This window comes from Leptodactylus fuscus, chromosome 4 (assembly GCF_031893055.1).
Source record: "Leptodactylus fuscus isolate aLepFus1 chromosome 4, aLepFus1.hap2, whole genome shotgun sequence".
Lineage (NCBI taxonomy): Eukaryota > Metazoa > Chordata > Amphibia > Anura > Leptodactylidae > Leptodactylus > Leptodactylus fuscus.
Genome location: NC_134268.1, coordinates 160463398 through 160487840, shown reverse-complemented (window position 1 = coordinate 160487840; position 24443 = coordinate 160463398). Strand labels below are relative to the sequence as shown.

General features: G+C 45.9%; 1 protein-coding gene across 1 annotated transcript in view; it reads left to right on the top strand.

The window, feature by feature from the left end:
* The window catches only part of ACP3 (acid phosphatase 3), a 36385-nt gene extending 22186 nt beyond the window's left edge, over positions 1–14199 (top strand). The window contains exons 7-11 of the mRNA XM_075271287.1: positions 1864–1996; positions 4979–5064; positions 6252–6358; positions 11845–12023; positions 13211–14199. Coding sequence (XP_075127388.1) covers positions 1864–1996; positions 4979–5064; positions 6252–6358; positions 11845–12023; positions 13211–13323 — 618 coding nt within the window. The 3' untranslated portion in view covers positions 13324–14199. The remainder of the gene's footprint in view (positions 1–1863; positions 1997–4978; positions 5065–6251; positions 6359–11844; positions 12024–13210) is intronic.
* Positions 14200–24443: the final 10244 nt, after the last annotated feature.

Here is a 24443-nt window from a genome sequence, read left to right as displayed (position 1 = left end):
GTTTTCTTGTAACACATTATACTTCATGTTAGTGGTAAACACTAATCAATATTTTTGTATCTACTTATTAAAAAAATAGGAAATTTGATGGAAATTTGGAAAAAATTGCAATTTTCAAAATGTGAAATTCTCTGCTTTTCAGGCAGATAGTTATACCACCCAAATACAGTATTAAATATTATCTCCCATATCTCTGCTTTATATCGGCATCATCTTTTGATTGTATTTTAATTTATTTTGGACGTTACAAGGCTTACAAGTGTAACAGCAATTTTCCAGATTTACAAGAAATGTAACTGTTTGTTTTTTTGTTTGTTTTACACACTTTATTTTTTTTTTAAAAAAACCCCTTTTTTACATTTTTTTATTTGTGCTGCAAGCACACTAGAACCAGCGATCAGAGAGGATCACTGGTTCTATACTAACTACAGACTGCAATACACGTGTATTGCAGTCTATAGAGGAAGCTAGCTATGCAGATGCATAGACTAGCTTCCTCTCGTCCTGGCATCCAAGGGGTTAACCCTCCCCCCCATCGGAGCTCGCTCCGATGGGGGGAGGGATTAAGGAGCAGCGTGTAGCTGTAAATTACAGCTAACACAGACTCCTTATGCAGCCGGCAGCATGCTTTATAGCCGGCCAAAGCCCTAGGGTGCCATGATCACTATGGATCATGGCACCTTAAGGGTTAAACAGGGGGAGGTCGGTGCAATCACCGTCCCTGCTGCTACAGGGGAAGCCTGGCTGTCAGATACAGCCGGCCTCCCATGGAGATCGCACGGGCTCTGCTTTTGAGCCCGTGCGATCTCCATCACGTACATGCACGTGGGAATGCGGGAACTAACCACATTCCCTGATGTACAGGTACGTGATTTAGCGTTAAGGGGTTAATTGTATGGCGATGGGAATTGATTCTCATTCTGAGTTTCTGTCCGGTCTCTCCAACATATAGATTTTCAGTGGAACATTTGGTGCACATGATCAAATACACTACATTAGGTGTGTTACAGGTGAACGTACCTGGGATTTTATATTCTCTGTTAGAGTTTGGGATCTCTATCCTGTCAGTGGTCAGTATGTGGGGGCAGGTTTTGCACCTTTTCTGTCCACATGGAAATGTTGGAGGTGACAGTGAGTTGCTGACAACCATATTCCTGAGGTTTGGTGGCAGTCTGTAGCACAGGAGAGGGGGATCTGGAAATATGGATTTTAGACGGTTGTCTTTTTGCTGTAGTGGATGTGATTTACGTGTGATTCCTCTCAGCCTCTCCAGGTGTGGGTTATATGCGACAAGGGGCACTCGATTGTTTTCCTGTTTGGTATTGTATTTTAATAAATCTGATCTAGGTATTCTGGTGACCCTGGTGATTTGGTTATCAATTGTTCTTGGATGGTAACCCTGCCTCAAGAATGTGTTTTTGAGGCCTCCAAGGTGTTCGTCTCTATCCGCAGGGTCTGAACATATGTGATGATATCTAATGGCCTGGCTGTATGTAATGGAATTCTTTATGTACCTTTCATGTCCTGAGGTCTGACAATTATGTTAGTCATGAAAATTAGACCCCCACTATAATGTTCCCTATATTTAAGCTATTTGAATCCTCAGAGTGTGAGTTGGAGAAACAGAGGGCAGGGGTATATGGTATTCACAGCTGATTGTTGTCTATGGATTCATTCAGACCTGCATATGTTATAGTCATATTCCATTCATACGGACGACATGCAGAATATGGAACCAATGTCATTCTACGAAAACTGAAAGGCCCCAGCATAGAACAATGTCCAGTGTGGTTACAAAGAGATGTGTGAATGAGGACTAACTAAGATAAAATATATATAAATTGTTGGTTTGTTTTGTTATAGCAAATACACAATTATACACTGCCAAACTGGGCAACCAAAGATGTTATGGAGAAACTGTCTCAGCTATCTGACATGGGCTTTTCAACTTTATTTGATGTATACAAACATCATGAGAAATCCAGGCTACAAGGAGGTAAGCTAGACGGATGTTGTTCCATTTAATTTTCATAGCTCTATATTAAAGTTTTCTGGGTTCATCAGACCTCAACATCAAGACAGCTGAAAATACATTTGTTGTTTGTAAGTTGCTATATGTAGTATGAAGAGAAAGGCTTGAGGGGCTGTATGCTTCGGATGTGGACTGTTGGGTTACATTTAAGATCTAAATGGAATCTCACATCTCAAGAACTGTCTAAAACCATGTCCAAGTTTTCAACACATTTATTGACGCCAATGGTTTTAACATTTTGGTTTCCCAAATAAACACAGTAGATTGGTTTCCATAGGTATAATTGACATGCTCCAATTTACAATAATGCTACGGTTTTTAAAATCACAGAATTTCCACTGTGGATTTGTTTCTGCAATGTGTGGATGAGATTAGTCAAAATCCCATCCACTTTGTAATACTGTTTTCCAAAATGCTGCGTATTCACAACTTGTCCCTTAATTGTCCCTAGAAACTAATTTAATTAAACTAAGTTAATTGTCCCTAAGGACTTTGGATTTTTCACCGCCTATCCCTGGTTCTATGGTAGGTATGCCATTGACAGATATCCAAGGCTGAGGGCAGGTTCACATCTGCGCCCCGGCCTCCGTTATGCAGCAATCCTTTTTTTAATTGGACATAGAGTCGGACATGCAGGACTTTGTGTTCGGTTAAAAAAAAAACGTTTCGCCACAGAGAGCACAAAACGCTCACTGGCGCTCATGGCCGAACACGGAGACCAGGCGCTGGTGTGAACCCGCTCTCAGCTAAATTCTTTTTCCCCAGTGATAATTTCAAATCAGCACATGAAATATTCTGTGTATTGTGAACTAAAGATGTCCATTAAAAATGTGGGATAAAGTATACCTGCAGACAAACCGAATTCTACACTGAAATTTGGCAATTTCAAAACGCTCTTAGAGGGATTACTTGGGGCTATAAATCTGAGAGGATATATTCTTTGAATCCTCTGAGGCACAAGTCATACATGCTGTTTTGTGGTAGTTTCCATGCAGATTGTTGGGTAAGGACAGAAGTGAATACAAAAGAGAGAGGATGTATCAGCATTCCTTATTTTTGGAACTATTCCTGACTTCCTGATCGCTTCTGTAACACATACTGTGCTGGCTATTGTATCATATACAATCCTGTATGTCATAAATAACTGAGTATTAAATAGTAATGAAGAATAAAGTATTAGGGCACAATCACTTGTTGATTTTAAAGTGGTTTTCATGCCTGGGAACATTTTTTTATCTTGATCACCCTTTCTCAGGATAGGTTATCACATTTGTGGGGGTCTGACAATTTACCCCACACAGTTCAGCTATTCCAGACAGCCCTTGACACCAAAACCTATATAGGGACCAGAAGGTGCAGCTCCAGGCTTCTGTGGGCCCTTAGGCGATAGAGACTCAGTGGGGCCTTTTGTGGAGCAACTCATATGCCAGCAGTGTGTTCCGATAGAAGTCGCTGCAGCAAAAACACCTGAAATTGGATGGTGTTACTGCAACAACCCCTGCTGGACTTGCTGTACGTCTTCTATAGTTTTCAGCCTTTGCATTGAGCAAGCAATACTACAGCAGTAATTGATATGTTGTGGGGGTAAAACTGCTGTGCTTTTAGTTTCCGCATAGAAATAAGATTTATAGAAATCTCACCCACAGTGCTGCTACTGTAGATGCAGTGGATTAGCTGATGGTGAGTTAGTGGCATAACCATTTTGTCCCCACACAGTACAATGACTCCATTATTCCCCTACACACAGCAAAATGGCCCCTTCTGTCCCTACACACAATAAGACCCCCCCCCATCCCCCGAACAGTATAATGGTCACTTTTTGCTACTCCACACACCATATAATGCCCCCTTTTACCCTCACACAGTACAATGATCCCCTTATTCCCACACACAGTAAAATGACCCCTTATGTCCCCCCCCACTGTATAATGGCCCCTTCTGTCCCCACACGTACAATAATGCCCCCCTATTCCCCTCACATGTTATAATGGTCCTTGTTAGCTACCCCACACACCATATAATGGCCCCCTTTTGCCCACACACAGTATAACGGTTCCCTTTGCCCCACACACAGCTTCGTAGCCTCTTATGGCTTATACACAGTTTAAAGAGGACCTTTCATCAGATCGGGCACAGGCAGTTCTATATACTGCTGGAAAGCTGACAGTGGGCTGAATTCAGTGCACTGTCGTCTTTCCCGATCTGTGCCCCAGGTAAAGAGCTATCAGTCCCAGTACCGTAGCTCTTTACAGTCAGAAGGGCGTTCCTGACAGTCAGTCAGGTACATTCTTCTGCACAGCAGCGCCTATCGCGCTGTACAGTGTGAGCGGGGAGGAACGCCCCCTCCTCTCCTGATAATACTCGTCTATGGACGAGCACTGTGAGCAGAGGGAGGGGGGAGTTCCTCCCCACTCACAGTATACAGCGCAATAGGCTCTGCTTTGAAGAAGGACGTACCTGACTGACTGTCAGGAACGCCCTTCTGACTGTAAAGAGCTACGGTACTGGGACCGATACCTCTTTATCTAGGGCACAGATTGGGAAAGCCGACAGTGCACTGAATTCAGCGCACTGTCAGCTTCCAGCAGTATATAGAACTGCCTGTGCCCAAATCGGTGAAAGGTCATCTTTAATGGTTCCGTTTTGCTCCCACACAGTTTAATCAACTCCATTGCCCCCACACATAGTACAGCGCCCTCTTTTTCCCCATATACTGTATAATGGCTTATTTTTCCCATATACACAATATAATTTTTGTCCCCACTCACTGTATAATGACCTGCTTTTGCCTCCACACAGAGCATAATGGCTCCTTTTTGCCCCCTACATAGTATAATGACCCTTTACTATTGATCTAATTCTTACTATAATGTTTGTATTATTATTATTATTATTATTATTATTATTATTATTATTATTATTAACATTCTTCTTTGTCATTTGCAGGAGTCCTTGTGGGTTCCATTTTAAAAAGCTTTACAAATGCTACGACCAACCCAGCCAGCAAACTAAAGCTAATCATGTATTCTGGGGTATGTTAAAATGAATATGTTTTTAGTTTACATCAATAATTAGTGCCAGGCTGTCCACATATGGCCCACATTACTGTTGGTTATCACTTGTGGAAGGTGAGGACTGGAAACAATGGGTATTGGACCATTGGTGCTGGAGTGGCAGGACATTTAAGAGGTGAATGTAGTTTAGCTTTTTTCAGAAGGTTTCCTGCTTATTGATTTTATTTAAAAATATCTCAATCACAAGACTGAATATCTTAGGCACAAGACTGAATTAGAATGCTCCAATTCCTGGACAACTTTTTAAACCACATGTCTAATATTGATGGCCTGTCCTTAAGAAAGGTTATCAATATTATATCTGAAGGAGTCCAACAGCCAGGACTTCTTCAGATCGGCTTTTCCAAGGAAGTGCGGCTACAGGTAATGGTAACAATTCTAGGTAGCATGCTGCTCGCTTGTCATACAGTGTGTAGTGGTGGGTTAAGGTAGCACAATGCTGCACATCATATTGTTTTCGACCTGTTATTACTAAGACAGCACGGCTACAGGTATAGCTGATCTGCAGGAGTCCTGGATGTGGGCAATGGGCCTAGAATCAATTCCACTGATAGGCCCTAGATTTCCCAGTCCGAGCTGCTTACAATAGAGGCTACAGAATGTGATTGCCTACAATAGTTTGATTATAGTCTATATAGTGAATATATGTATATAGTCTATTTATGTAGTCCTAACTGGGACATATGCTCTACATTGCAAAGGTATTCTGTGAAGGCATTATAGAGTAGCATAGGAGGGTTGTCACCAAAGGTTAGAATGTAAAGTAAAAAATTGAGTAATACTTTTTAAAGTACATTTTCTATTTCATATGAATCAGTTATTTATTGCAACATTTGGCAACAACCAAAAGCCATTAGGGTGCATTCACACTAAGTATACGCTGAGCTGATTCTGAACGTAAAACACGTTCAGAATCAACGCGTACAAAGCAGATCCCATTAATTTCAATGGGAGCCGATATATGAGCGCTCCCCATTGAAATGAATGGGCTGCTTTTTTCCCTATTGGTTTCAATGTGATACGCGCGTGGGCACGTTCTTAAAGATATTCAGCGGCTAAACATAGTTTTATCTTTTGCTGTAGAAGAAGCAGTTTTTCATGTTCCTTTGGTGCAAGTCTTTCATTTATATAACTTTCCTCCCTAGCATGACACTACGCTAGCTGCTCTCCATATGGCTCTGAACGTCTCCAATGGAAAAAACGCCCCTTATGCTGCTTGCCACATTTTTGAACTTTACAAAGGTGATGATGGGTAAGTGACAAACAACGACACTAGGTTACATATTTGTGGGAAACAATTGCTAAAAAGTTCTCCTTAGGGTATGTTCACATGGCGGAAAAGGTGGCAGAAACCTTTTCCACCTTGTGAACTTTCCGCGACGGGATGCAGATGCAGCATTGGCATTCCTTTCGCAGCATCCCGCTTCTGTTTAGGCCCGAATGAATGGGTCTAAACAGGAGTGTGTCTCGAGCTGCGGATGCTACGGCTGACTTAGCCACAGAATCTGCCGCAAGATAGGTCATGTCACTTCTTTTTTCCACTACTAGCTAGTGGGGGAAAAAAAAGCATGTGGCTTCCATTAAAGTCAATGGGAGCCATTTTTGCAGGTGGATTTTGAGGAGGATTCCGAGGCTCCCTGCCACTCTGCAGCCCACTGATGTACTCCAAAGTGGCTAAACTCTGACCTGGTTGCCCCCTGAGCAGGCTCCAGTGGCACCATAATGATTTCAGCAGGAAATCCTTATTCTCCAGCCCCCACACTTGGTCACTCTTTTTAAACCTTGTGCACATAACTGTAGATTTTATCTGCTATTACAGATAAAAGTGTGGTCCCATTGATTTTTATAGGCCAGACACTATCTTTGCAGCCATGTGTCCACACCGTATTCAAGGACCACGAATTATGAAGCGTTTCCTATTTTTGGCTGCATTAGCAGCATGGACCATTGTAGGAAATCATACGGTATCTGTGATTGCGGATGACATAATGATGCAATGTGTACATGGTTTTGTTTTGATCAGTATTTGTGGACCATAAATCAACTATAATCGTGTGCAGGAGGCCTTATAGTTTCGCAGTCCTAACATACCTCCCAACCATCAAAGATTCTATAGGACAGTCCCGGGTTTTAGATCTTTTCCCATGGTCAAGGTTGACGGAAGGTATGTCACAGATTCAACTCATCTGTGTCATCTCCTGCCTCACCACTGTATCCTTGCGTGCTCCAGCTCTGGAAGCTGTAGGCGCGATGTGATGATGTCACTCACATCGCACCTGCAGCTCCTGGGACTAGAGACTGCAGACTTCACAGCAAGGGAACGATGAGAGTCAGTGTTTTTATGTTAAACTTTGGCAGATGAAGAGGGACATTAAACTGTGGGGGCAGATGGAGGGGGGCATATGAGGGGGACATTGAACTGCGGAGCATATGAAGAGGAACATTAAACTGGAGGGCATATGAGGGGGCCATTAAACCTTGGGGGCAGATGAAGAGGGACATTAAACTGGGGAAGATGCAAGGGGCATTACACTAGGGGCAACTGGAAAGGAACATCATACCGGGAGGGAGGGGGTTGCTGAAGGAGGATATTAAAATAGAGTGTAACTGGAGGAGGACATTAAACTGGGGGTAGCTGGAGAGGGACATTAAAGGGATCCTATCAGTCAGACACAATTTTTTCTAAGTAACACATCGGAATAGCCTTAAGAAAGGCTATTCTCCTACTTTTCGTCGTCTTCTCCGCGCCGTCGTTCGCCTACAATCCCAGTTCTTGTTGGTATGAAAATTAGCTCTCTCGCAGCACTGGGGGCAGGCCCCAGCACTTAAACAGCCCTAGGGGCGTCCCCAATACTGCCAGAGAACTCTCTCCAGCACCGCCTCCTCTTCTTCAGCAGCGTCATCTTCAGCCTCTTCTTCCGGCGGTGGCTTGTAACTTCTAGGCCCCGGGTCTTGGGCAGAGCAGACTGTGAATGCTCACATGCCATGAGAAAATGGCCGCTTACAATACTGTGTAAGCGGCCATTTTCTCATGGCCTGTGGGCATGTGCAGTCTGCTCTGCCCAAGACCCAGGGCCTAGAAGTTACAAGCCACCGCCGGAAGAAGAGGCTGAAGATGACGCTGCTGAAGAAGAGGAGGCGGTGCTGGAGAGAGTTCTCTGGCAGCATTGAGGATGAGAGAGCTGTGAGAGAGCTAATTTGCATACGGACAAGAACCGGGATTGTAGGCGAACGGCGGCACGGAGAAGACGACGAAAAGTAGGAGACGAATAGCCTTTCTTAAGGCTATTCCGACGTGATACCTAGAAAAAATTGTGTCTGACTGATAGGATTCCTTTAATGTCCCCCTCAATTGCCCCAGTTTAACGTCCCTATCCAACTGCCCCAGATAATGTTCCCCTCTAGTTGCCCCCAGTTTAGGGAACTGGAGGGGGACATTAAACTATGGAGCATCTGGAGGGTGACATTAAACTGAGGCAGCTGGAGGGGGGACATTAAGCTGTTGGTACACCAGGAAAGAGACTTTATACTGTGGGGTCAATTTGAGAACATTATAATATGGGGGCATATAATATTAGGGTGGCTGTAGGAGCTTTATACTGTGTGGGGAGCACAAAGAGAAATGGATGGGAATAGGCAGAGCCAATTTAGAAGTGAGAGGAGCTAAATTTGCCACGGCACACTATGCACACTACAAATTTTGCCCCTCTTTCTGTCCATAGAAAGTTGGGAGGTATGGTCCTACTAAGACACAGTTCAGGCACCAGCTTGTCTTCAAAGCATTTCGCAAAGTAGCAACTCCCTAACAGATTCACAGTGGGATGGGCAAGGCTCACTACTGCTTTAACACCAACAGCAAGAGGCAATAAATGCACAAATGGCCTGCGCTACACTGACTTCACTTCTTGCTGCCAGCTCCCTTCTATGTCATCTCTTTCTGGCATTGCCACCTGCTGGTAATAGCTGATATAGCAGAGAGTCTCTAAGCAATGGACTACATGCCAACATTAACAAAGGAATGAGGACAAGGGGAAAAATTAACATAAGGAAAAGTCACATACATAGGCCATGGCCCTATGTTGTGAAAACACAGCATTTTGGCCACAACATAAACACAACGGCAAAAAATGCTGCATTTTACATTACCTTCAAAGTGGATGGGATTCCATTATTATTATTAATTCCATCCACAAATTGCAGAAAAAAATTGGCAGCAGAAAAGCTGCATTTTTGTAAATCGTAGCATGTCAATTATACCTACGGAAACGCTGGTGTTTTTCTCTAAAGGTATAATAGGGGCAGAAAGTCCACAGAGGAAAACTGCTGGGCTTATATGATAGTAAGGCTAAGGCATTTTTTGTTGCAGAAAAGCAGCATTTTTTTTATTGCAGATTTTGCTGCAATTTTTGTGAATCAAAGGCTAGTGTGGATAGAAAAAAAAATGTAAGCTTGAGTTTAGCCTAAAGGCACTTTATAATCTCTGTTACCTCCAATACTGGTTTACAGAATTTAGAAAATCATATATATGAGGACGCAGATCTGAGTTGAATACATACGCGGCTAAAGCAAGGAGCTGTCATAGCTCAGCTCCTTGCTTCGCCGCTGCACTCCGGCTAGTGGCTGTGTAGGCGTGATGTGATGATGTCACATCGCGCCTACAACTATGTTAGAGAGACTGCGGAAAGAGCGGTGGGGGAGCGAGGAGTAGGTAAGTGTAATGTGTACACATTGAGGTGCAACATGAAACTGGGGGCAGATGAAGGAGAGGACAGCATGACACTGGGGGCAGAGATGGGGGGGACATGAATCTGGGGGCAGAGATGTGGGGACATGAATCTAGGGGCAGAGATGGGGGACATGAATCTGGGGGCAGAAATGGGGGGACATGAATCTGGGGGCAGAGATGGGGGAAATGAATCTGGGGCAGAGATGGGGGGACATGAATCTGGGGGCAGAGATGCGGGGATATGAATCTGGGGGCAGAGATGGGGGGACATGAATCTGGGGGCAGAGATGGGGGGACATGAATCTGGGGGAAGAGATGGGGGATATGAATCTGGGGCAGAGATGGGGGGACATGAATCTGGGGGCAGAGATGGAGGGGACATGAATCTGGGGGCAGAGATGGAGAGGACATGAATCTGGGGGCAGAGATGGGGGGACATGAATCTGGGGACAGAGATGGGGGGGACATGAATCTGGGGGCAGAGATGGGGGGACATGAATCTGGGGGAAGAGATGGGGGGATATGAATCTGGGGGCAGAGATGGGGGGACATGAATCTGGGGGCAGAGATGGAGGGGACATGAATCTGGGGCAGAGATGGAGGGGACATGAATCTGGGGGCAGAGATGGGGGGACATGAATCTGGGGGCAGAGATGGGGGACATGAATCTGGGGGCAGAGATGGAGGGACATGAATCTGGGGCAGAGATGGGGGGATATGAATCTGGGGGCAGAGATGGGGGGATATGAATCTGGGGGCAGAGATGGGGTATATGAATCTGGGGGCAGAAATGGGGGACATGAATCTGGGGGCAGAGATGGAGGGGACATGAATCTGGGGGCAGAGATGGGGGGACATGAATCTGGGGGTAGAGATGGGGGGACATGAATCTGGGAGCAGAGATGGGGGACATGAATCTGGGGGCAGAGATGGGGGATATGAATCTGGGGCAAAGATGGGGGGACATGAATCTGGGGGCAGAGATGGGGGGACATGAATCTGGGGGCAGAGATGGGGTTATATGAATCTTGGGGCAGAGATGGGGGGACATGAATCTGGGGACTGAGATAGAGGGGACATGAATCTGGGGGCAGAGATGGGGAAACACGAATCTGGGGGCAGAGATGGGGTTATATGAATCTGGGGGCAGAGATGGGGGGACATGAATCTGGGGGCTGAGATAGAGGGGACATGAATCTGGGGCAGAGATGGGGGGACATGAATCTGGGGGCAGAGATGGGGGGATATGAATCTGGGGGCAGAGATGGGGGGACATGAATCTGGGGCAGAGATGGAGGGGACATGAATCTGGGGGCAGAGATGGGGGACATGAAACTGGGGCAGATATGGGGGGCATGAATCTGGGGGCAGAGATGGGGGACATGAAACTGGGGCAGAGATGGGGGATATGAATCTGGGGGCAGAGATGGGAGAACATGATCTGGGGGCAGAGATGGAGGGGACATGAATCTGGGGGCAGAGATGGAGGGGACATGAATCTGGGGGCAGAGATGGGGGGACATGAATCTGGGGGCAGAGATGGGGGGACATGAATCTGGGGGGCAGAGATGGAGGGCCATGAAACTGTGGGCAGAGATGGGGGACATGAATCTGGGACAAAGAAGAAGGGGACATGAAACTGGGGGCAGAGATGGAGGGGGGGCAGAGATGGAGGGGGGACATGAAACTGGGGGCATATGAAGGATGTATATGAAACTGGAGGAGAGATAGAGGGGGGACATATAATTTACGGGTGACTGTAGGAGGATTATGCTGTGTGCGGGCACATGGAAGATTAATGAGAATGGGTGGAGTCAACATAAAAGTTGGCGAGGCTAAATTTGCCGCAGCGCGACACGCACACCGCACATTTTTGTCCCTCTTTCAGTTCTTCAAAAGTTGGGAGGTATGTGTGTATATAAAGATAAAAGATAAAGATAAAAATGCATATAAGTTACATTGTAACTTAATAGGTCAAATCTAATTAATAACATGCTATTTCAATCCTCCAGGGAATACACTATTGAAATGTACTACCGGAATGACAGCTCAGTAAAGCCATACTTGATCACTCTGCCAGGCTGTTCTTCATCATGTCCTCTAACAAAGTTTACTGAGCTGACATCTTCAATAATTGCAGAAGACTGGGAGAAAGAGTGTGGAGCTGATGTAGACAGTAATAAAAGCTCAGGTAGGATTGTGATATTTTCAGTACCGTGTAAATAATATGTAACAGGCGCAAATTTTTTGTGGACAGCCAACCTGTTCTCCCACCTTGTAATCAGGACCCGGTAAGCGCCTCTTATTTGCCTGACTTTTTTAATTTTCTTTGGCTTTTACAAGGTTCTGCAGAGCCTGAGCCCACAAAGTTGTCAAATAATAATAATAATCCTACTAATATTATAACTGTGAAAGTTTGTGTGTTTGGATGTTCGGATGTTTGTTCCTCAATCACGCCAACACCGCCGCATGGATTGTTCTCAAATTTCACACAAACATAGAATGCCGGCCAATATAGAATATAGGATACTTACCATCCCTGTAGTGGGGGCGTAGCGGGAGGGGAGACTGCACCCAAGGTGGGTTTTGGGGGGTCCAGGGCACACCTGGGTATATAGCGCAGTTACAGAGATATGTAACAGAGCCGACACACGCGAGCAAGTGTTTCATCTGCACCAGCAATTGGCTACATAGGAGCAGCTCAGAAACAACACCGACCCGCAGACAAAGTCGTGGGCAGATGCTAATGATAATGATAATAATAATTATTATTTCTGGAAGCTGAAATTTTTAAGCTAGTTAAAATTCAGCTGTGAACATACCATAGTAGTTCAATTTATTGAGTAAATGGATTCTAAACAATCCATCAGGTAGTGTATGTCATATAAATATTCAAAGTTAAATGGGGTGTTCTAAGTCTTTGTTTTTACTATTTAAAACTGCTGCTGTTGGCCCACCAAATATAATAAACAGTACTTACCTCTCCCCAAACCTCTGTGCCAAGTGGCAATAACTTCACACATGGCATATGAGTGCTATGATGTATTGTTTGTAAAGAGGTCACTGCTGAGAACAGGACCTACAGTATATGCAAATGGTTGGACCTGCTGTCAGTGGAGACAGATGCCCGGAGAGGTGAGTACTTGTTTGTTATGTTTATTGGTCCACTAGTAGCAATATAAAAAATTTTTTAAAAAATGTCTTGTAACACCCCTTTAATGTATCTTTCTAGCGTGGTAACTTTCTGCACAGTGATAAAAAAAAAGGTAATAAAAGCTATTGAAAGAGTCAAGCTAACACTATGAATAGATGTCAAGTTAAACTTTGTTAGTGCGGTATATGTACTTTTGTCTTAAACAATTTTGTGTTCTTCTTCAGGTCCTGTTGTTGGACTGATCATTGCTGTGGTCTTCCTGAGTATAGCAGTCCTTGTTCTACTGACCTTATGTTGTCGCTATAGAAAAAAAACATTAAACTATGATACAGTATAGGATGGAGCAGTGACGGAGCAGACAAATATGTTTTCTGTGGAACCAAGAGATGATGTGCAGTGTTAGAAATCAAAGACCAAGTACAGTGTGACTCAGGTAACTAATATTTGTGACCGCTGACACCTTTAAGAATGTCAACATGAACTGATAAAATGGAAATCCTCAAACCTCATTTGCAATTGTAAATTATCCGTACAAATGTAAAATGATGTGTAATATATTGGCACTAAATTAAGGCTACATTCACATTTGTCTGTAATTCTTCTGTCAGAGGAGTAAAAGAACTGCAGCTTTGCAGTGCTGGAGTCCTGGGTTCGAATCCTGCCAAGGGCAATATCTGCAAGGAGTTTGTATATTCTCCCCATATACTCCTAAGACATACTGAAAGGGAATGTAGATTGTGAGCCCTACATGGGACAGTAACTGACTGGCTGTAAAGCGCTGCAGAATATGATGGTGCTATACAAGTAGGCATTAATAAAAATGGAAAAACGGACAGTAATGGATTGGTTATTTGACAGACACAGACAGGACCCCATGGTCCACAGGGTGTTCATTTTTTTAACACTGAAATCACTGGATGAAAAAGTTGAGCTTTTAGCACTTTTTTGTCCGGTAATTTATAATGACCCGGCAATATTTATAAAGATTAATATTATTACTACATGAAGTTTAAAAGCTAGAGTAAAATGTAAGTGTGCAATCTGTAGAGAAATGAATGTACTGTACTACAGATATGTTCCATTTACAAAGACACATTATGCATTACAACACACTGTATTTACGAACACTGTGCTCCATATGCATAAAGCTACTGACAATGTAATTCTTCATTAGTAATGTTATGCTTTTCTACTATATTATGTATTTTATAAACATTCCTACACTTACTGATATTTGTATTAATGGGGTTTTCTGGCAAAAAATGCTTTAAAAAAAAAAAAAGTCTGTTAGTGGTATTAATCGGTTAATAAATGCACCCATATACCTTTAGCCATGTTTTGAGTGATTTCTGGGTGTCTGTGGGAGCTCCTGGTATCTCCTGCATTTGTTTAGGTGGTTCAGTTTCCTGCTATGTAATTTCCACACTAACCTCTCACCTTACTCCCCCCTCGTCTCTTTCTCCCTCCAATACATCCCCTGTCTATCTCTCTAGCTACCCTGCCCATTACTAGCCCTTTCCTACCTACTCAGCCCAACCCCATTATATATTTACCTCTCTTCCTTCCAGGCTACTTTATGTGGTACGGCCCCTCCTTCTTTACTGATTCTGCAGGCGCGCTCTTCTCCCAGCGCTGCTCTGTTCTCTACAGGATCAATCCACCTGTACTGCGCAGGAATGGGAAATGTGTAGTGGAGGTAGTCCTACCTCATATCTGGACACCAACCTTCCACTTACCTGAGCTTCCTATTCTCCTCTGCTTCACACTGACCGACATACTGATGAAGGTCTGCCTTAGACCGAAACGTCTTAATTTGATTGTCAGATGCAAATAAAAATTCTGGTGGAAGTTACCTCTTTGAGTGCCAGAAATGTATTTTCTTTTGTGCTGTTCACTACCATCATGTCTCTGTAAGTCTTCTCATCCACACATTTTGTATTTTTGTATCTGGTGCCACCCTTATGAATTTTTACCAATTTTATTAAAAGCTAAGTTTTAGTTTTCACGTGCACCATCTGTTGCTGGACTTTGTCTTTTTTTCACGTGTTGCAACTTGCCTATACCGGGAGGTGTTTTGTTCGTACAGCAAGAGGCCCAGGATTATTTCATTATCCTTGCACTTTAAATATATTGGGCTGTGGACTTTGTTTTTTCTTGCTTCATACTATTATATTGAAAGACCCCTGAGTATAATAATAGTTCATGAGTGGGCCACTGTGGGGCATAATAGTTGGGTGGCCAACTGTTGGGCAAAATAGAGGTTGCAGGGTCCACTATGGCTCCTGCAACCTCCATTATGCCCCACAGTCTATTGTGCCACTGTGGAGCATAATGTAGGCTGCAGGGGCCGCTGTGGGGCATAATTATATATATTTAGACATATATATATATATATATATATATATATATATATATATATATATATATATATATATAGGGGTTGTGAAGAAGTGGTCATGGCGGTCCAAAAGGAAGAGATGGGAAATGTGGGAAGGTGTCTCCTGTAAGTACTACTGCACAAAATTTTACTACATTGTGTTCACTGTAATGTTACCACTAGCATCCCCCCCCTTCCCAGACTGAATACCATCATTCCATCGTTAGCCTCAGTCAGCACAAACGCTAGGTTCACCACTGCCTATGACCGTACAGGGCCATGAACGAACACTGTCAGGAGGGGCGTTCCTCACATCTCAGCTAGACAGTCACTAAAGCCCTTCTGATGGTGGACAAAGTTCGAAACTAACGGCACTGTTATTTCCAGCCCGGGGGCACATGACGGGAAAACTGACAGTGCGCTGAATACAGCACACTGTTGGCTTTCTAGCAGTATATAAAACTGCATGTGCAGGAGGACATGAACGGTCCTCTTAAAAAAAAACAATCTGGTTTTAGAGTAGCTGTGCCAAAGTTATAAACTGAATCCCATTGAGATGCTTCTTCTAGACCAGCGGTTCTCAACCTGTGGGTCGCGACCCCGGCGGGGGTCGAACGACCAAAACACAGAGGTCGCCTAAAGCATACCTCCCAACCGTCCCGATTGGTGGGAGGTATGTCCCGGTTTAAACTCATCGGCGCCCGGAGGACGCCAAAGAGTTGAACACACAAGCAATTTAAGCAAGAGCTGTCACAGCTCAGCTCCTGCTTTAACGCTGCGCTGCGGCTTCTGTATGTGTAGCCACAATGTGATGACGTTGCATCGCGCCTACAACTATATGAGTGAGCGAGACTGCGGAGAGAGCGGCGGGGGAGTGTTGGAAGGTGAGTATAAGTGGGTTTTTTTTGTTTTAAACATTAAAGTGGAACATAATTAAGGGGCCCATAAAACTGGGGGCAGATGAAGGAGGGGGGACGGTGTAATGGGGAGCAGGTGATGATATACGCAGTAACTGCACAGAGCCACGGAATAACAATATATAACAGTTTAATAAGGAAAAGAGGGGAGGGGGATGAGAGCAGGAGAGAAGGTAAGAAATAAGTATACAGTAGCTAAGCAAAACATATAACTTCAATATGACAGTGGGCACAACAAATAGTGGTAGTTACCCCTCTAGTGTCTTTAGTTAGAACCTGCATGTTATGTCAGTCCAGGTAGCTGCAACGGGGCTAAGGAATAGCAGTAGGGAATCTCGCCCTGCACTACTCCCACTAGCTATCCCGGTCCCTGCCTCACGGGTGTGGGTCGGCTGTACTCAGGCTAAGCCTGACCCCGACAGCTCCTCGCTCACTGATACCGTAGGCCTAGAGGGAATGGGGAGAAGGAATGCCCTATAAGATCTCTAGGGACTGGAGACTAAAGGGGGTCACCCCTAACGAACAAGTGAAGCTGCTACTGACAGGGACTGACAAGGGTGTGCGCTGACTAACAACACAAGCAGCACACAGGAAAAATGTGGGAAAGGATTCCCCCAAACCAATATGGGAAGGAACCTTACACTAGGAAACAAACACAGGGAAACTGAGTAGAAATCAAAGGATAAGGCAATTCACTCACACAGTCAATTATACACAGAGGGAGGATTGGTGAACACAGAAGGGAAAACACACAAACCAACTCGTTCACCCAAACCTCCCAAAAACCAACCACGGAACTTCCTCTATCCAAGATAACCACCTACTCCTCCTGCTAAGGCCTAGCTCTGTAAAAGCGACACTCAGCACAGAACCATGGGAGGCATGGGTTTAAATACAGAGTAGAGACCACTCCTCCCAGGTGCAAATGGGAGGACAGACTAATCAACCAGGAAATAAAGCTGCCTACCAGCAGTGCGCGCGTGCAAGTCAGAAGGTGTGCACCAATACCCACGACAGGACAACCCCGCAGCGCCAGGATGCCACCCCAGACACTGCGCAGCCAAAAACTCCCCAGGTAAGAAAAATAGAAAGTAATGAACCTAAATACTCCTAACAGGATCCTCCCCTCAAGGAGAAGACTCCGGATTCTCTAGGAGCATCCTTCTTCGGGAACTCCTTGTGGAATTTCTCCACGAGTCTGGGGGCTGACATATCCGACTCCAGGACCCAAGAATTATCCTCAGGACCGTATCCCTTCCATGCCACCAGATACCGTAGCTTCCCGCGAACATATTTGCTATCCAGAACTCGGGATATCTCATACTCCCCGGACTCAGAAACTGGTGGAACCTTAACTGGAGACGTTCCCTTCTTGGCCTTCTTTAACAAGGAGACATGGAACACCCGGTTTATCTTCCACCTTTTAGGTAGTTGCAGCTGCGCCGCCACTTCATTTACCATCTTGATGATCTTAAAAGGACCCACAAACCTGGGACCCAGCTTCTTGCTAGGAACCTTCAACCTGATATTCTTGGTGGACAACCAAACCATCTCACCAGGGAAGAACTGCAACTCTCCTCTCTTCCGATCCGCCTGGACCTTAGCCTGGTGCGACGCCCGCACCAGATTCTCTCGGATACGGGACCATACCCCTTGCAGCTTTTTAGAAAATAGCTCCTCCTCCGGAACTGGGGAAGAAATGGAAGAAAATACTCCGAAAACAGGATGTCTACCACCGGAGCAAAAAAAAAGGTGTGGTACCTGTGGCATTGGAATCATGGTTGTTTAGGGAAAATTCTGCCAGGGGGAGAAAGGCAGCCCAATTATTCTGGTTCTCTCGAACAAAACACCTCAAAAACTGTTCCACATCCTGATTCTTCCTCTCTGTTTGTCCTTTAGACTCTGGGTGAAACCCGGAGGAAAACGACAGTGTAACTCCCAACCTGCTGCAAAAAGCCCGCCAGAATTTAGCCACAAATTGCGGTCCCCTGTCCGAAACGATCTCCTCAGGAAGACCATGCAACCTTACAATTTCTTTAATAAACGCCTCTGATAGTGTCTTGGCACATGGCAGCCTGGAAAACGGGATCAAATGGCACATTTTCGTGAAGCGGTCAACGACTACCCAAATGACCGTGAAACCCTTAGACACTGGAAGGCCCGTGATGAAATCCATAGACAGATGAGTCCAAGGTGCCTTAGGAGGTTCCAATGGATGTAGAAGACCGTGGGGACGGGTATGCGACGCTTTGGCTCTTGCACAGACCGAACAATTTTGAACAAACTGCAAGACATCCTTACTCCACCCTGGCCACCAAAAATTCCTAGACACCAATCTCATGGTCTCTGAAACCCCCGGGTGACCAGCAAGAACCGACTCGTGACACTCCCTCAGGAGACTTTGTCGGAGAGTAGTTGGGACAAACAGCTTGTTTCTAGGTATCTTGGAAGGTGCAGCGTGTTGCGCTTCGATCAAGGCCTTCTCCAATTTCGCGCCCAATACTGCTACCACCACTCCATCCCCAAGAATAGTGGCAGGCGCCTCTCGTTCCTCCTCAGTCGACATATACCGGGATAAAGCATCAGCCTTAACATTCTTTGAACCCGGCACATAAGTCACGGTAAAATGGAACCGCGCAAAAAATAGAGCCCATCTGGCCTGCCGTGCATTTAATCTCTTCGCCGACCCAAGATAAACCAAATTCTTGTGGTCAGTAAATACCTGGACTGGCCTTCTGGCCCCCTCCAGGAAATGACGCCAATGTTCGAACGCTAGTTTTATTGCCAGTAGTTCCCTATCTCCGATGTCATAATTCCGTTCAGAGGCAGAGAATTTCTTAGAAAAGAAGGCACAGGGATGCGTACCCTCCTCGAACTCCTGAGAAAGTACTGCTCCCACCCCCACCGAGGAGGCATCCACCTCCACTCGGAAGGCCAACCTCTCATCCGGCTGTCTCAAAATGGGAGCGGACGAGAATCGCTTCTTCAGTTCTTCAAACGCAGCTAGCGCCTCTGGCGACCACTTAGCACAGTCAGCCCCCTTCTTAGTCAAGTCCGAGATAGGTTTCACAACCTCAGAAAATCCCTTGATAAACTGGCGATAATAGTTGGAGAACCCCAAGAACTGTTGGACCGCCTTTAGGTTCTCGGGTCGCGGCCACTCCAAGACTGCCCTGACCTTCTCAGGGTCCATCTCGAATCCCTTTTCTGATAGGATATAGCCAAGGAAACATAATTTATTGACCGCGAACACACATTTCTCCAGCTTAGCACTTAATTGGTTAACCCTCAGGAGATCTAAAACCTCTCTCACTCTCTCCCAATGAGTCTCCAAATCCGGGGTGTAAATGAGTATATCGTCCAGATAGACCACAACCCCCCTCCCTATGACGGCACTTAGTACATCATTAATAAAATTCTGAAAAAACGCAGGCGCATTGGTTAGACCGAAAGGCATCACAAGATTCTCAAAGTGTCCTAGGGGTGTGTTAAACGCTGTTTTCCACTCATCCCCCTTCTTGATTCTCAGCAAGTTATATGCCCCACGTAAATCTATTTTACTAAACCAGCGGGCTCCCGTAATCTGGCTGAATAGATCCGAGATCAACGGAATGGGATAGGGATTCCGCACCGTGATTTTGTTAATCTCCCTAAAATCCAAACAAGGGCGCAACCCTCCATCTTTCTTCTTTACAAAGAAAAACCCCACTGCTACTGGGGACTTAGATGAGCGAATATGCCCCACCTCTAGACTCCCCTCAATATACTCTTTGAGCGCCTCCCTCTCCGGAATAGTGAGATTGTACAACCGTGTCTTGGGTAGCACTGCATTTGGTATAAATTTAATCGAGCAATCATAGGTGCGATGTGGTGGTAATGTCTTGGCTGCCCTTTCCTCAAAGACCTCCCTGAACTCACATATTTCTTGAGGCAAATTGTCTATAGACAAAGACATAACGGATATGGGCAGACATCGACCATTACACCCCTGCCCCCAAGAAACTACTGACTCGGTCTCCCAGTTGATAATAGGGTTATGCTGCTTCAGCCAGGGCCACCCCAACACTACTTGTGCTGGTAACTTAGACAACAAGAACAAGTCAATCTCTTCCCTGTGGCCACCCACAATAAACTCCAGACCCTCCACCTGTTTGGAGATGACAGCTTGCTGTAGAGGGGTCTTATCAATAGCCCACACCGGTATCTGAGACTTCAAGACCAAAGGACTCACCCTTAATTGCTCACAAAACTCTGAGTCAATAAGGTTGACTGCCGAACCACAATCAACCAAAATCCGGCACTTCTGCCCATTTACCCATCCATCAAGGGTCAACCCGGCAGTCTGAGTACAGGAAACATGCACACCTCCCTCCTTAGTAGGTTTTCTCCCTTTACCCTCAATAGACCTGGGGTTATTACTCTCCTTGGCGAACCATTCTCTGGAGGGGCATACCCTTGCTACATGTCCCATCCCTCCACACACAAAACAGCATACTGTGCGGGACCCTTCACTCTTGGGTCTAGCACTTCGCAGAGTGGCCCCAATCTGCATGGGTTGGTCCCCCGGGTCCTCTCTAAAAACAGAGAATTGAGGAGGGCTAAGCCCCCCAGGACTCTTGTCTCCACACTCCCGGAGGCACCGTCCAACTCTAATTGCCAGCTGCATGGCCTCATCTAGATCTCCCGGAACAGGGTGAGAAACTAGATGGTCTTTAACCTGGTCCGAGAGCCCTGTCTCAAACTGACTAAGTAGAGCGGGGTCATTCCAGTGTACTTCTGCTGCCCACCTACGAAACTCTGTGCAATATTTCTCTATAGCGTGATCCCCTTGCACCACACGTCGTAGGTTATACTCAGCCGTGCGTACCCTGTCTGGGTCGTCATACAGTAACCCCATTGTGGAGAAAAATGCCTCTACAGTTAGTAAGCAAGCTGAGTCGGCTGGTAACGAATGTGCCCAGATGAGGGGATCATCTCTCAATAAAGTAATAATAATCCCAACTCTCTGTACCTCAGAACCGGAGGAAAACGGCCGTAGCCGGAAATACAAAAGACAGTCCTTTTGAAATCGGAAAAAATCTGACCTCTTACCTCGGAAGGGTTCAGGTAAGCTGACTTTTGGCTCCAGAGGCCGACCCACATGGGCGCTACTCACCTGCCTCTGTATGCCCTCCACCTGAGAGGCTGTGTGTTGAGCCAACTGCTGTAACTGAGATACGCCAGAAGCTTGGATGGCATCCATTCGTAGCTTGATCACCTCCATCTCAGTGGAAATCTGCTGCACCGCCTGGTACAACTGTTTCAGGTCCGTCATAATGCAAACAAACCTTTTTTTTTTTTTTTTACCGGCTGAGTGTACTGTTATGTCAGTCCAGGTAGCTGCAACGGGGCTAAGGAATAGTAGTAGAGAATCTCGCCCTGCACTACTTGAGCCTTTTTGTCTGAAGCATGCCTCCACACAGACAAGGAAGACTGGTTTACACTAAGGAGACACTATTACACCTTAGAAGCATGCTGCAGGGCAAGCTGGACAAGCATGCTCTTACCATCCCCCACGAACTAATAAGGAGACTTAGAAAACGCAGAAAACGCGGAAAACGAGCCGGCATACTGAGACGCGAAGGAAGAAAACGCAAAAAGCATGTGATCCCGTCCATCATTATGGGGAATGTGAGATCAATTGTGAATAAGATGGATGAACTGACAGCACTGACCAGACATCAACAGGAGTTTCGTGAGTGCAGTATGATGCTGTTTACAGAGACTTGGCTTACTGAAATCACTCCGGACATACTTGCCTCCCTGGAGGGCTTCAAACTTCTTCGGGCGGACAGAACACTGGAGAGCGGTAAGCGAATAGGCGGAGGAATTGCAATATTTGTCAATGAGAGATGGTGTAATCCAGGACATATTGTGGTTAAGAAACAATTGTGTGGAAAGGATATTGAACTGCTAGCCGTGGGCATGAGACCTTTTTACCTGCCAAGGGAACTATCACATGTTATTGTACTAGCTGCCTATGTCCCCTCCTCTGCTAAAGCTGACGCTGCCTGTGAAGTCCTCCATGCTGTTGTGAGTGAGCTGCAATCATCTCACCCCCATGCCCTGCTCCTAGTGTCTGGAGACTTCAACCATGTCTCAGCATCCACTCTACCAGGCTTCACACAGTATGTAACCTGCCATACAAGAGACAACAAGACGCTGGACTTGCTCTTTGCCAATGTAAGGGATGCATATAACTCATCTGCCCTACCACCCCTAGGCAGATCAGATCACAACCTGGTACATCTGCGACCCACATACATTCCACTGGTGCGCAGAGAACCGGCGGTTACCCGTACCGTGAAGATTTGGTCAGAGGGAAGTGTCGAGTCTCTAAGGGACTGCTTTGATATAACTTTATGGGAAGTGTTTCAAGACTCATTTCCAGAGGACATTGAGGGACTCACACATTGCATAACGGACTACATTAATTTCTGTGTGGACAGCACGGTACCAACTAGGAAGGTGAGGTGTTTCTCCAATAACAAACCATGGATTAACTCTGAGATTAAAACTCTCCTCAAGCAAAAAAAGAGAATTTTTAGGTCTGGGGACAAAGATGGCCTGGGGGCGGTTCAGAAACAGCTGAGACAATTGATCAGGGAAGGGAAAGCCAACTACAGACGGAAGATGGAGCTACAGATGGGGGAGGGTAGAATCTCTGAGGTGTGGGACAGCCTTAAGGCAATTTCAGGACACAAGAAAAAGACAAGGCACCGAACAGTAGGGGACAGGAAGTGGCTTAACGAGCTTAATCTATTCTTCAATAGATTCGACTCCAAGCAAATGCTCCCCCCACCAGCATGTCAGCTAACCGCCCTCCCCTCACACACCAAGACCCAACCCCCACCGACCTGCGGTCAACTGCAATCTGACTATCTGATCCTGCAGGAGTCTCAGGTGTGTAAGGAAATGAAGAATATTAGAGCGAACAAAGCGGGGGGACCTGATGGTATAAGCGCAAGAGTTCTTAAAATGTGCAGTGACCAGCTGTGTGGTATTATAACGCACATGTACAATATTAGCCTGAAGCTGGGGGTGGTACCTCAACTGTGGAAAACATCTTGCATGGTACCAGTCCCAAAGAAACCCAACCCGATGGGCTACAATGACTACCGACCTGTAGCACTGACATCACACCTAATGAAGGTCCTAGAGAGACTGGTCCTGACACACCTACGCCCCCTAGTGAGCTCCGCTCTGGACCCCCTCCAGTTTGCCTACCGGCCAGGCATTGGGGTAGATGACGCCATCATCCACCTTCTTCACAGAGCTCTCTCTCACCTGGAGAAACCCGGGAACACTGTGAGAATAATGTTCTTTGATTTCTCCAGTGCGTTCAACACCATTCAGCCAGGGCTACTGAGGGAGAAGCTGAACCTTGGTGGTGCGGACCATCACCTGTCCAACTGGATCCTAGACTACCTGACAAACCGCCCTCAGTATGTGAGAGCCCAGGACTGTGTGTCTGACACTGTGATCTGTAGTACGGGGGCACCTCAAGGTACAGTTCTTGCCCCATTCCTCTTCACACTGTACACTGCTGACTTCAGGCACAACTCATCCAGCTGTTACTTACAGAAGTACTCCGATGACTCTGCTATAGTCGGCCTTATCACTGATGGCGATGATAGGGAATACAGAGACTTAAACCGGGATTTTGTTGAATGGTGCCAGCAGAACCAGCTCAGGATTAATGCTGGGAAGACCAAGGAGATGGTGATGGACTTTAGTAAACGGAGAGGTGCTCCGACCCCGGTGGAGATCCAAGGAACATGTATTGAGATAGTCAGGACCTATAAGTACCTGGGCGTGCTCCTCAATAATAAACTAGACTGGGCTGATCACCTGGAGGCGCTGCACAGAAAGGGCCACAGCAGACTCTACCTGCTCAGGAGGCTGAGGGCCTTCGGAGTCCAGGGGACACTTCTTAGGGCCTTCTTCAACTCTGTGGTTGCCTCAGCCATCTTTTTCGGTGTGGCCTGCTGGGGAAGCAGTATATCAACCAGGGACAGAAATAGACTTGACAGGCTGATCAGGAGGGCCAGCTCTGTCCTGGGGAGCCCCTTGGACCCAGTACAGGTGGTGGGTGACAGAAGGATACTGTCTGTGGTGACCTCC